The 13,531-nt window shown below is 51.6% G+C and overlaps 1 protein-coding gene across 1 annotated transcript in view; it reads left to right on the top strand.

Annotated features, from left to right (window-relative positions):
* Positions 1-13,531, top strand: part of PLXNA4 (plexin A4) — a 413,701-nt gene that overhangs the window by 334,044 nt on the left and 66,126 nt on the right. The window contains exons 10-13 of the mRNA XM_052638484.1: positions 3,905-4,001; positions 4,377-4,567; positions 9,593-9,744; positions 12,484-12,601. Of these exons, the coding sequence (XP_052494444.1) occupies positions 3,905-4,001; positions 4,377-4,567; positions 9,593-9,744; positions 12,484-12,601 (558 nt within the window). The remainder of the gene's footprint in view (positions 1-3,904; positions 4,002-4,376; positions 4,568-9,592; positions 9,745-12,483; positions 12,602-13,531) is intronic.

The following is a 13,531-nucleotide window of genomic DNA, read 5'->3' as shown; positions in this document are numbered from 1 at the left end:
CGTAAGGCCCAGCTTCCAACCGCCCACGGGGAGCCTCACAACTTCTTGTGGCGCCCCAGTTTACTGCGTGCAAAACAAGGATGGGGAGACTGATGGGGGGCGGAGACATGTTCCCGCTTCCTGCTTTACTGGAACACAGCTGGGAGTGTGTCTGCTGAGCCTCTGAGGTCCTGGAGATGGACGCAACACATATGCGTTTGCATGTGTGCTGAATTGCTTCAGTCAAGTCCGGCTCTTTGTGACCCTGGACTGTAGCCCTCTAGGCTCCTCTGTCCATGGGATTCTCCAGGCAAGAATACTGGAGTGGGTTGCCATGCCGTCCTCCAGGGGATCTTCCCAACCCAGGGATCGAACCCCTGCCTCCTGTGACTCCTGCATTGGCAGGCAGGTTCTTTACCACTAGCACCACCTGGGAAGCCCTGGCATCTTATGTTGGTGATAGAATTGATAGAACTTTCCACCGAAATATCTCAGACAGGGGAATGGCTGGCGGGAAGAATGTTCAAATTATACAGAGGTCCTCTCTTTGCCTTTAGAAGGTCGGGAAACTGAGGTTCACAGGGAATGAGTAACGTCATCTGTGAGCTGGGCCGCGGTGAGCCAGACCTTGATTGAGACACTTAACCTCCTGGCCCCTGGGAGCCTGAAACACTTTTCCTTCAGCTCTGGGCTTTGTGCAGATTAACTGCCCACTGATTACACAGAGCTATATAAATGCTAAGTGGAGTGGAGGTGGGGGGTGTTGGGGGATGGGAACCAGTGGTCCAGGCTCCCCAGCAGGCTGCTTCCAGAAGGATATAGGTCAAAGGGGAGGGAGGGCATCTCCAGGAAGCAAAGTGACTTCCCTGGAGACCTAGAGGGTGGTGGGGAACACGGCGGTTAATGATTTCTGTTAATATTTCAGAATTGAGGTCTCAGGAAGGGGAGGAGAAAGAGGAAGCAAAGCCCAGAACTTCTGATCCTTAAAGCCTTATAATTTCTATTTACTTCAAAAAGAAAATGTGTGCACATACACACACACACACACACACACGTCTGAACACGTGAGTGTTCTCCTCTGCATATGTCTCCATATGTACTGAGTGTCTGGCACATAAACACTCAATAGGCACTGCTGTTATTTCACATGAACATAAACTCAGGGATCACAAGTATGTTCTTACACAGCACCCTTCAGTGTACCCACACAGATTCAAATACACCGTAATATTTGGGTGCCCGTTCTCTGTGACAGGCACTGTACTGCCCAGAGCATCGGACGGTTGTCTCGAGCCCTCCCGACAGTCCTGTGAGGTATGCACTGTGTGTAATTCCTGTTTTTCACGTGGAGAACCTGAAACTCAGGTCCTCTGCCTGCACTCACACAGCCGGTCACTGCGGTGTCCCTTCACAGCAGTGCACGTGTGTGCCCATGTATGCTCACAGGCACACACACGTCTGAAAGCAGAGGCGCACAGACCTCTCCTCACGTCCGCACGCATGTGAAGAGATTTGTGCATGCAGACACTCCCGAGCACACATGGGCAGTCGGTCTTGCCTCGCTCTTTGGGGGATCTCAGGTCCTTCTGCAGAGGGCCCTGAAGGTGTTCTTGGTCATTGGCTAACACACCCGTGGGCCAGACCCAGACCCAGACCCAGACCTGAGAGGCAGGAACCTGGCTCCGATGCTGATTTAGGCACTGCCAGCATCCTTCCTAGAGGTCTGGGCGGCCTGACACTGGTCCTCACCATCTGTCTCCCACTGGGGTCTCAGAGGAGGGGGATAGGAAGGATGAGGCAGAGGAGCTTGGCCACAGGAGGAAATGGGAACGGGGTGTCTGGAAAGTGTTCTCTGCCTCCCCGACCCTTGACTCCTCTCCTACACACATCCCCCTTGGCAGGCCTCTGTCTTCCTGCTGCTAGCAGACAGAGAGGAGCAGTGATTCTCTAGATTCTCTAACTTTAGCAGCACCAGGCTCGCTAGAGTGCCTCCCTGGAAGCGCTCCTGTCTCCAGGGACTCCAATTTAGCAGGTCTGGGTAGGGCTCTGGAATCTGCACTTAGTAGACCTCATTCCCCATCCCTGAGGCCCCCATGACTCTGATGAAGGCAGTCCTTTTCTTTTTTTTTTTTTTTAAGAAAACTCAGGGCAACTTGGAATGACCCACCCAGATGCAAAACACTTTACCTCTGGGGAGTTGATTACTCCCCAGCTGAGTTACAGGATGACCAAAAATATTCTCCAGCATTATTCCTGCAGGAGTAGGAAGCTTTGCTTTATTCTACGGCTCAGCCCAAACTCTGACCCTGGCCCAGGAGTCATCGGTCAAGAGGGAGATTATGCAAGAGTGTGGATGGTGGTATAAACCACCGCCACCGGGGGAGAGACACTGCATGTGGCTCCCTGGCCCAGGCATCATCAGCAAAGAGTTTGCGAAAACCCCTGGTGTGCTAGGGTAGAGCCTGAAGAAGGCTGGACACTCACCCTGCTTGTGATTCTGTATGAGGACAAGGTCACAGCATCCTCGTCATGGAGTGCGCTCTGTCACTCAGGAATATAGGACAATTTCCCAGGTTAAGATAACATCTCCTTTAGAAGCCCCCGCAGATAGGCTGCAGAGCAGAGGCCCCCGAGACCTTCTGCAGACTGAGCATTCCGAGTTTCTGCGCTGTCCTCCCCTCAGGGAAACAGAGCTTCAGCTGCTTGCCACAATAGCCACGCACATCCCCATGGCCCAGCCCTCCAAACATAAACCGCGTTAAGAGAGACTGCTGGCTCTGCAAACACAACTTCAGACCAAGTGCCCTGGATGGAACTCTTCCAACAAATTGCCCACCCCCAGTGCCTCCTCCGCAGAAAACCTGTTTTAGCTTCAATCTCCCATCCCACCCCCTGTGGTGGGCAGAATCTAGAGGAATAATGAGAAAATCACCAGGTAGGATTAGAAGCACTACCCTGAGCAGGCAGCAAGTTCCTGTGGCCTGCCCTCCTTCTCCAGGGATGGAGAAGGGGATGCTGGCAGAAGGCAGATGAGGGCTGGCATGCTGGGGGCTGTACCTCCCACGTCCCCGCCTCCCCCCTTAGCACCACAGTCCCTTGGGATAGACCCAGTCTGGGGCAGAGGCAGGGACATTAGAGGAGAGCTGGGTGGGGAAACAGGGCCCAGAGGCCTGGAACAGCTCCCTATCCAACAGACAGCAGCGGGGCTGGGGCCCTCTGCCCGATCTTGGAGCTTCTGGTGTCTTGACCCAGATTTCCAGGTTTGTGCTGTAGGATGACCTTAGCATTTCCCACCTCACCTCTGAGCTCTCATCCATCCTCTTCTCTGTTTAACCCCCAGCCACTCACCCCTAAAGAGAGTAGCCCCTTCATTTCTTCCCCATTTCTCCCCTTCTCTCCCTGCCTGAGAATTGACCAGGCTTGGCCAGTTCCCTGGTAAAGCGCCCACCTACCCTGAACATGTCCTAGAAATGAAAGTTCCCAAATCACATCGAGGGCCTACCAAGACCTAAAGGTCAGAACTCCCCACCTGGGCACCCAGTGAGAAGCAGTCTCCCCTCTCTCACCTAAACATCCAGGGGAAGGTTCAGCTGGCAGGAACAGGCGTCCAGAGAAGGTGGCCAAGACTTCCTGTAGTCTGCTCCGTGAACCCACATTCCAAATATGTGTCCCACCCAGGCCCGGCTCCTCCCCGGCTTCTCCCCAGCTTAGCTTCTTGACCCTCTGCTCTGATCCCCTGAGACAGGCATCCCCACCTTGCTTGCACATGCGTGTATATGTGTGTGCTCGAGAGTGCTTGCATGTGCACACACACACACACTCACAGTCTTGGTCTGTCCTGAGCCCCATGCACTCTTATGGGCACGCCTCACCCCATAGAAATCTCTATGACCAGCTTTCTCCTTTCTTCCCATCCTGGCCACAGTATTCCTACGAAGGGATGGAGATCAACAACCTGCCGGTGGAGCTGACAGTTGTGTGGAATGGGCACTTCAACATTGACAACCCGGCTCAGAATAAAGGTGCGGAAGGCGGGCCGTGGAGGCGGGTAGGGAGGAGCAGCTCCCATTCAGGGCGGTGCCATTCCGTGCCCACCCTCCACGCCTCCCCAGCACCCCCACTGCCCTGTGACTGCTCCAGTGGGCGGGCAGCTCCTGGGAGGGCAGTGGAGGGAGCAGGGTTAGCAGGGAGCAGCTAGCTAACTGGGCCTCTGTTTATGGGGTAGACTTCACCTCCCAGCCATGTTCTTCTGCCCAAGCCTTTTTTGCGTCCAAAAGGCAGAGGGGACAAGGCTGCCCGTGTCCCATACAGAGGCCAGGACTGCGTTCCCGGTCCACATTCCTGGCTCCCCCCTGCCCTGCCCCCACCTCCAAGCCCCTCTTGCCCTCTGCCTGCAGTTCACCTCTATAAGTGCGGGGCCATGCGTGAGAGCTGCGGGCTGTGCCTCAAGGCAGACCCGGACTTCGAATGCGGCTGGTGCCAGAGCCAAGGGCAGTGCACCCTCCGGCAGCACTGCCCCGTCCACGAGAGCCAGTGGCTGGAGCTGTCGGGCACCAACAGCAAGTGCACGAACCCCCGCATCACAGAGGTGAGCTGTGCTCCTCTGGGCCCTGTCCTGCTCCCCGACTGGGCCCTGAAAGCCATGCCTGGCATGGTGGCCGGCACCCCAGTGACCACCAGGTGCCCAGCTGGCTGTGGGCAGCCTCTTTTTCCTGCAAATCTGCAGCAGCTCTAGGCTTGGCTCAGAGCCCCTTCCCACATCAGAGGAAGTCGAGAGCTGAGAGGGCACAACTCAGCTGTCCTGTGGCGTCTCCGTGTGCCAGGAAGGACTCGCAGTCCTCAACTCCCCTTCCTGGTCTCCAGGAGTCTTGGTGATGAGGCCGTGAGGCTTCATCGGCGGCAGCTCATTAAGCAGTCAGCCCATGAGCCCAGGCTGCGTGGGTGCCAGGGCATGGCCAGCCCTGGAGAGGCGGAGGTCAGAGCGGAGTGAACACAGGCTTCAGGGTGAACACAGAGCGAGACCTAAGCTGTAAGACGACAGAAACAGACTGGGAGCATGGTGAGGAGGATGGACAGGACACGGGCAGTGCGGCCAGGAGCAGTGATGGGCAGGGCAGAGCTAGAGATGCAGATACTGGGGTCACAGAGATCCCTGTGCCATCAGCTAATCCCAACTAACTGTTGGGTCCCATGGCGCTAATTCATCGTATCTCCAGGCCTCAACTTGCTCACCTGTGCCATGGGTTTAAGCGCCCACTTCCCAGCACAGGAACAGGGATTATATGAGTAAATTCATACATAGGGATCTCATCACCTTCTTCCTCCTTGTTCATCATCAGCATTGTTACAATCATTGTTAATGTGTGTATCTAAGCCCTTCACTTCCCTGGTGTCTTAACAGCCACACTCCTTCAGGACAACTCCTTAAGGTACCCCCTACCTTGATGGAATCCCTTACTCTTCTTGTAAAATAAGGAAGAGACGTTCCTGTCTCTATAACAGTACGTTGTCTGATACGTCGACTCCTGACGCCCAGGGTTAAGCACATAGTAGGTGACTCGGTGCTTGGTGCTGATAATGATAATGTCACAGCAGGGACAGAGGGAAGAAGAGGAGAAGGAAGCTCAGTCTGCCCCTCCAGAGTGAGTGGACGCTGGGCATCCAGCGCTGGGTAGGGTCACACATGCCTGCATCTGCTACCCTAGCAATTGTTGCTGCTTGTTTAGTCGCCAAGTCATGTCTGACTCTTTGTGACCCCAGGGACTGTAGCCCACCAGGCTCCTCTGTCCAGGGGATTTCCCAGGCAATAATACTGGAGTGGGTGGCCATTTCCTCCTCCAGGGGATCTTTCCAACCCAGGGATCGAACCCAAGTAGCCTGCAGCAGCAGATGGATTCTTTACCACTGAGCCACCAGGGAAGCCCGCAGTTGCAGGCTGAACGTTTGTGTGGTGCTTCGAGTCTGTGAAATAGCTGCCTGTCCTTCACCACATCTGGGCTCACAGCAACCCTGCTGTGTGGTTTCCTAGGGCTGCCACGACCAAGCGCCTTAAACAATAGAAACACATGGTCTCTCAGTTCCAGAGGCTGGACTTTGACATCAAGGTGTTGCGGGGTTGGTTCATTCTACGGGCTGTGAAGGGCAGGGTCTGTTCCAGGCTCCTCTACCCACCTGCCGATGCAGGAGACGCGGTCCAGTCCCTGGGTTGGGAAGGTCCGTGGGGTTGCCAAGACTCGGACAGGGCTCATCCACTAAACAACAACAGCAACGACTCCTTGGCTTGCAGATGGCCGTCTTCTCCCTGTGTCTCTTTACGCCGTCTTTCTTCTATGTGTGTCTCTGTGCAAATCTCTTTTTATGAGGACACCAGTCACGTTGGATTAGAACCCACCGGAATTACCTCCTTTTGACTTGACTACCTCCATACAGACCCTTTCTCCAAAAGTCACAATTCTGAGATGCTGGGATTTAGGAACTTTGACATACAGATTTAGGGGGACACAATGCAACCCATGAATTGGGGGTTATTATCACCCTCTCCTACATAAAAGATCGACACTGAGATCTATTCTGACCAAAGAATAAATCAAAGGAGTCCTGAAAAGCAGGTCTCTTGATTGCTGTCTTCCACCCTACAAAGGCAGAAGAGCATCCGCTCATTCGCTGGCTGCTCCCCTCACAAGTGATGCAGGCACAGTAGGGATGTGTAAAACAGGAAGGGCTTGACTCCTGAGTGAGCAGCTCCTCCAGCAAAGCAGCCTCCTGGGTGTGGCCCCCGGGTGTGGGCCTTCCCCCACGTTAGTGCCCCCCACCACGTTCCCCCCTTCACTCTCCACATTCCTGGTTTTCCAGATGTCAAGAGAGCTTCATTCAGTCCTGACTTCAGTCTCCTGCATGAGTCAGAATCTCAACAATAGTTCTCAAACCACGGAACAATACTTATGCATTTTACGTACAGAATTATTTGGAAAAGGCAGGCAGGTGGATGCCTCTGGTCCCACCTCTATATGAGGGCCCCCCTTTCCAGCCACCCTCTACCCTCAGAGCCCATAGCAAGAAACCATCCCCCGGGGCTGCCTCGCAGGACTGCTAATGGTGTGTCTGGCGAAAACGATGGGACTTGCTTTCTTCTTGGCCTGAGACCAAGAAAATCACAGGGAGGAGACAGCAAATGAAACAAATCTCCCTGCGACAAAGGCTATTTACTGGCTGCATACTAGTATCGGCCCTCCGGGGATCCGGGGCACCTGAGGATTGAGCCAGAGATAAAACTCCCTTTTCGGGACCACAGGCTGGAGCTGGAATATCATGTTGCTGCTGCTGCCAGGTGCCAGCAGCGCCTTGGGGACTGGCTGGGCAGGCATCTGGGGAGGACAGATGCCCCAACCCACCCCCCCTCTCTCTGGCCACCTTCCTCACACAGAAACAAGCCTGTCTCCAAAGAATCTGGTTCTTTTCACTGCAGTGGGAATGTGCGTGTGCAAACCCTTGCCGAATGTACGCTCACTTACTGATTGCACACCTATGCATGTGAGAAGCAGAAGTGTCTTGACCTTTATAGGTGAACAGCCTAGAAAGCCCAGCAAAGCTATTATTCCTTCCCCATCTCTCACCCTCCTGCCAGGATGAAATCCCTACTTGTAACCCTGGAAGGATAGAGAGAGTTGGTAATATTAAGAAGTGCCCTATCTGGACCCCTCCAATTGTGATCCTGTTGACATTGACAAAGAGCCAGGCGCTGGTGTTCAGCGGCACCAAGAACAAGAATTGGGCCCTTCTCTGGTCTGTCAGATGCCAGGAGAGGCTGGCATGGAGTGTCTTCTGCCATTCAGGTCACTGTGGTGTGGGCTCATAATTAAATCATGTGAAGTGTATGGAGTCCCCACCACAAAGCAGACCCTTGGTTGTTGAATTCTAACATTCCAATCATGGGTTTTTAGCATCAGTGGTGACGTCTTAGGAGGGAAAGCCAGTCATTTTGGCCAAGTTTATGAGAATAAAGTCTAAATTAAACCCATCTCCTTAGAAACCAAACCAGATAATGACAGAGGAGCTGTGACAAACACTTTTCTAATTCCAGGAAGATGCTTGGATAGTTGGGGTGTTCAATACAATTACAACTTAAGAAATGCCTACGGTGCTATCACTAGAAAGTCCATGAGAAGGGAGGCACCACTGTCTGTGCTCTCAGAGACTCAGGATCTGAAAAGGAGGGGGCAGGGGGATGGCAGCGTGAAGAATCAGACACAAACGCTATGATGAAAAGAGCATTCAGAGGTGTCCTAAAATTTCGGTGGAGAAAGACAGAGAGAGCATCTGGTGATGGGGAAGTGACTGTTGACAAGGATCTGGAGAGGTGGGTGGATGCCATTGTGTGGAGGGCTGTGGGTTGATAGGAGGCTTGTTCATTTACATTGAGAATGGAGCTAACACATGCAGTAGTGCAGCTGCTGCTACGTGGCTTTAGTCATGTTCGATTCTTTGCGACCCTATAGACCATAGCCCGCCAGGCTCCTCTGTCCGTGGGATTCTCCAGGCAAGAATACTGGAGTGGGTTGCCATGCCCTCCTCCAGGGTATCTGCCCGACCCAAAGATCAAACCTGCATCTCTTATGTCTCCTCATTGGCAGGCGGGTTCTTCACCACTCAGTTCAGTTCAGTTCAGTCTCTCAGTCGTGTCCGACTCTTTGCGACCCCATGAACCGCAGCACGCCAGGCCTCCCTGTCCATCACCAACTCCTGGAGTTTACTCAAACTCATGTCCATCAAGTTGGTGATGCCTTCCAGCCATCTCATCCTCTGTCGTCCCCTTCTCCTCCTGCCCCCAATCCCTCCCAGCATCAGGGTCTTTTCCAACGAGTCAACTCTTTGCATGAGGTGGCCAAAGTATTGGAGTTTCAGCTTCAGCATCAATGAACACCCAGGACTGATCTCCTTCAGAATGGACTGTTTGGATCTCCTTGCAGTCCAAGGAACACTCGAGTCTTCTCCAACACCACAGTTCAAAAGCCATCAATTCTTTGGTGCTCAGCTTTCTTCACAGTTCGGCTCTCACATCCATACATGACCACTGGAAAAACCAGAGCCTTGACTAGATGGATCTTTGTTGGCAAAGTAATGTCTCTGCTTTTGAATATGCTATCTAGGTTGGTCATAATTTTCCTTCCAAGGAGTAAGTGTCTTTTAATTTTTAATTTCATGGCTGAAGTCACCTTCTGCAGTGATTTTGGAGCCCCCAAAAATAAAGTCTGACACTGTTTCCACTGTTTCCCCATCTACTAGTGCCACCAAACAAATGCTGGTAGGCTCTAATTCCAATTTTCTATGAATTACCCAGTAACATTGCAGATCACATTCTATCTCTTCTTCTGTGAAACAGGAAGAGGAACAGGGGCTTTGAACCCTGCTCCTAAAACCATAAACCCAGACTACTCTTCCAGAAGCTCCTGCCCATTCACAGTCCCAGACCTGGGTGCCCTTGTGGACTTGAACTCAACTCAAGGAATTGGGTGGAGGGAATGGGGTGAAGAAGGGGAAGAGCCTCTTCCTGTGTCATCAGCAAGGGGGGTGATGCTTTGTCTTGGTATCAGATTATTGTGCTTCCTCCTTCCAGATAATCCCAGTGACAGGCCCCCGGGAAGGGGGCACCAAGGTCACCATCCGAGGGGAGAACCTGGGCCTGGAATTCCGGGACATCGCCTCCCACGTCAAGGTGGCGGGCGTGGAGTGTAGCCCTTTGGTGGATGGCTACATCCCTGCCGAACAGTAAGTGGAGGCCTTCAGAGACATGGGGAGGGCAGGGATGAGAAGTCCATATAAATAGATGACTGACGCTGACATCTTCCCTGGTCAACAGCAGAGGCTCTTAGAGCTTATGGACAGAAAAGGAGAATGTCCCTCACCTTCCAGAGTGTGTGTGGTGGGGACTCCTACAACGCCCCAGCTCCTGAACTAGCCAGCTGCCACACTGGGGGAAGTCCAGAAAGGGGAAGGGGAGACTGCACGGAGAGAAGGGGAAAATGATCATTAGCTCTTTGGGGGTGTGGAGATGAGCAGGAGCAAGATGGATCAAAATCAAAATCTATAGTAGTAAGACTTCAGTTCCTCCCCTTGACTCCCTCTGATGTCTCTAACTCCCCAGTCTTGTCCACTCTCGGTTATGAACAAAGCCAGTCCGATATGACCATCTATGGAGGCTGAGAATGGACCTCCACACACACTTTCATGCCTGTGGGGACTTGGATTGTTTTCCTTCAGCAAAATCTGCTGGTCCACAGAGAGGCCCATTAGACGCATGATCTTGACCATGGCCTTGACCTCTAACCTACCTGGGAAGGGAGGTTTATGAATCATGTATTGCCTTGTAAATAAGTAAAGACCATTTTCCAGCCCAGCAAACACAGACATGAAATAAATGTTCACCAGCACAGCAGAGTCTATATTCCACACCCTCTATATTGCCCCTCCCAGACTGAAACCTCGCCACTTGGCACTGTGTGCATAAGTTGTTAGCTCTTTGCAAGGTCTCACTTAGGTAGGTGAATGCATTTACGCTGTGTTGGCTAAGTCTTCTTGCCTGGGAAATCCCATGAACGGAGGAGCCTGGCAGCCTGCAGTCCATGGGGTCACAAAAGAGTCGTACGTGACTTAGTGACTAAACAGCAAAAATAACAAAGGGAAGCAAAACTCATTCAACTAGGGGTTCATTTTCAACACCTGGAAAAAGTATGATATCAGATTTTTATTTCACATTATACACCAAAATAAATTCTAGATGGATTAAGAAGTTGAGTGTAAAATATAAAACTATAGAAGGATTAGGACAAAATGCAGGTGAGAATTTATTTGATTTCAAGAAAGGGAAGGTGTTCCAGGTATGACTGCAAAAGAAAAAATATAAAGGAAAATATTAGGAGATTTGAGTACATAATACTTAAAACTTGTGCACCAAAACCACTGTGTGCAAAGTAGAAATATGAATGATGAACCGAGAATACGGTTCTACCCTGTTACAGTATGCTTTTTCTTAACATATGAAGAGGTGCTATAGATGAAAGGCAATTATCACAAAATTAGCAAAGAGTGTGCCTGTGCGATTCACAAGACAAAGGACCAAAGTCATATAAAAAATGTTTAATAGCAGTAGTAACCAGTGGAATGCAAATTAAAACAGTGGGGACAATTTTTAAAAGTTAATACCCAGTTCAAGTGAGAGGCATGAGAAATAGCACATTCATACATTCATGTCAGGAGGGTAAATTGGGACGACCTTCCTGGAAGGCAATTTGGAAATGTAGGTCAAATGTCTTTAGCCTGGCCATAATACTTCTAGAACTTTCCCCAAATAAACAGGACGCACAAATATTTGCAAGAATGTGTATTTTGGCCTAATTTATAACAGTGAAATTGTAGAAGCAATTTGTATGTCTAAAAATAGGGAATTAATTTAATAAATTATTGTATATACCTAGAACAGTAAACTACACAGCATTGAATTTGATGCTGTAGGAGAATCATGACCAGGCATATACACAAGTTTTACTAAGTGAGAACACAGGTTACCAAGCAGAAAACAGAGTTTATAATTAATTTGGTAAAAGAAAAGCAAGACTGGAAACATAAACACCAAGATGTTCACAGCAGATATTTCAGGGGATGCAATAAGGGTGCAGGGATATATATATATACGGCAGGTGATTTTTTTCCTTTTTTTTTTCAACCTACCATGTATTAATTATGTAATTGGGACAGAAAAGCATATATTTTTCTATGCCTCAGTTCTTCATTTATAAAATGGAGATTATTTGTATTATATATTTGCATAGATCTAGAGAAAGTTCTGCACAGATTTATACACCAGGATTTTGAGACAGATTAGTGAAGAAAGGCACGTTTGCTTTTTACTTTTGTACTGTTTTCAAGGGTATGAACCATTCTGGGAGTGTGAAACAATAACAATTTTTTAAAGAGGGAGACTTTCAGACTCTCCCTTACCCCTTCCCCTGCCAGATGGACTGGGAGCAGAAACCACTGCCGGGGGCAGTCCATGCCTCGGGAGCAAAGAGCTCCGAGGCGAGGACTTGAAAATCTTGGGTCTGCTCTGAGGTCCCTACTGATGGCTGGGTGCCCTTGGGTAAGTCACTTTATCTCTCTAGGCTCTGCCATCTGTATTGCCTAAGCTGTTTGGCTGAAACTTTCCCTGCACTCTAATTTAGAACTGAGTGGACAATTCATGAATTGGGGACTGAGTGTCTGGGGTCCTCTCCAGGGCACCTCGTTTTTCCAAGGGCCCCCAAGGAGACCCCTGTAGATCACACTTCATTTCCTGAGAACCAGGGAGGCGCCCTTGCCACAGGAATCAGTGTCTTTCGCCTCCTCCTCCCCTGCCCATCCTTAAGACGGCACTGCAGAGAAGGAGGCCCAGGTAGGCACGGGGCCCACGGATCACGGCAGGGAGGCCTGTGACCTCCTTGTGATCCATGGGGCCGTCTTCTCCCCCTGCAGGATCGTGTGTGAGATGGGGGAGGCCAAGCCCAGCCAGCACGCCGGCTTCGTGGAGATCTGTGTGGCCGTGTGTCGGCCTGAGTTCATGGCCAGGTCCTCGCAGCTCTATTACTTCATGGTGAGTCCCGACCACCAGCGGCCTGGCTGGGCGAGCGCTGGCCACCGGCCTCTTTACCGTGATTGCTGGGCCCTTCTGGATCTCTGTGGGCAAACCCAGGCCAAGGTCTTGGGAGTCCCGTCCTGCAGCGCCTGAGAGTCAGGGAGCCCTGGGCTCACATCCTGACCCTGAGGGGCTGGGCTGGGCTTCAGGGAAGTGGCTTTGACTCTTGGGCCCCAGTGTCCCCTTCTGGCTGAGTGTCAGCCTGACCTGGTGGGTGAGGGTGTGGGCTGTGCATGGGAACTCTTGGGATCTGAACCCTGGCTCTGCCACTTAATAACTGGGTGAGCTTGGGCAAGTGGTTTACCTTTCTGTGCCTCAGTGTCTCCATTTGTAAAATGGGGATGACGATAACAGCAACTACCCCACGGTGTTGTTGCGAAGATTAGATAGAATAGGTTGATCACTTCTAGCATCACTACCGTGCTGATTTCTAGTACTGCCACTTTGCCTACTGGGCCCCGCCCTTTCCCTGTGTGCTGGCAGCCTGCCCCTTCCATCCATCATCCCCACTCACCAGCATCCCAGTCCTCAACCTTCTTCACCCCAGCTCCTCACGCACATCTCGTCCACACTCCACCTGCCTCCTCCCACATTCTTATCCCTGCCCGCCCCAACACCCTTCCCCACATCTCCCTCTCCATCCCACAGCTTCCGCAGACCCCACCATTGCCCTCACACTCCCTCCAGTCCGGACCCTCCCCAAACCCTGAAAAGGCCGCCGACCAGCCCTGGCCAGGGATTCTGCAGGCAGGGGACCATCCCCTGCCACACACGTGGTGTCATTTACAAAACTATTACCATCCAGTTAACTTCTCAGGTTAATGACAGATGTGATGAGATCATTTTCTCGTGACTCTCAGCTGCTTTTGGAAGTGGAAGCCTGAAATG

This window comes from Budorcas taxicolor, chromosome 4, assembly GCF_023091745.1.
Source record: "Budorcas taxicolor isolate Tak-1 chromosome 4, Takin1.1, whole genome shotgun sequence".
NCBI classification, from domain to species: domain Eukaryota; kingdom Metazoa; phylum Chordata; class Mammalia; order Artiodactyla; family Bovidae; genus Budorcas; species Budorcas taxicolor.
The sequence above is the reverse complement of the archived record's forward strand: the minus strand, read 5'-3'. Positions and strand labels throughout refer to the sequence as shown.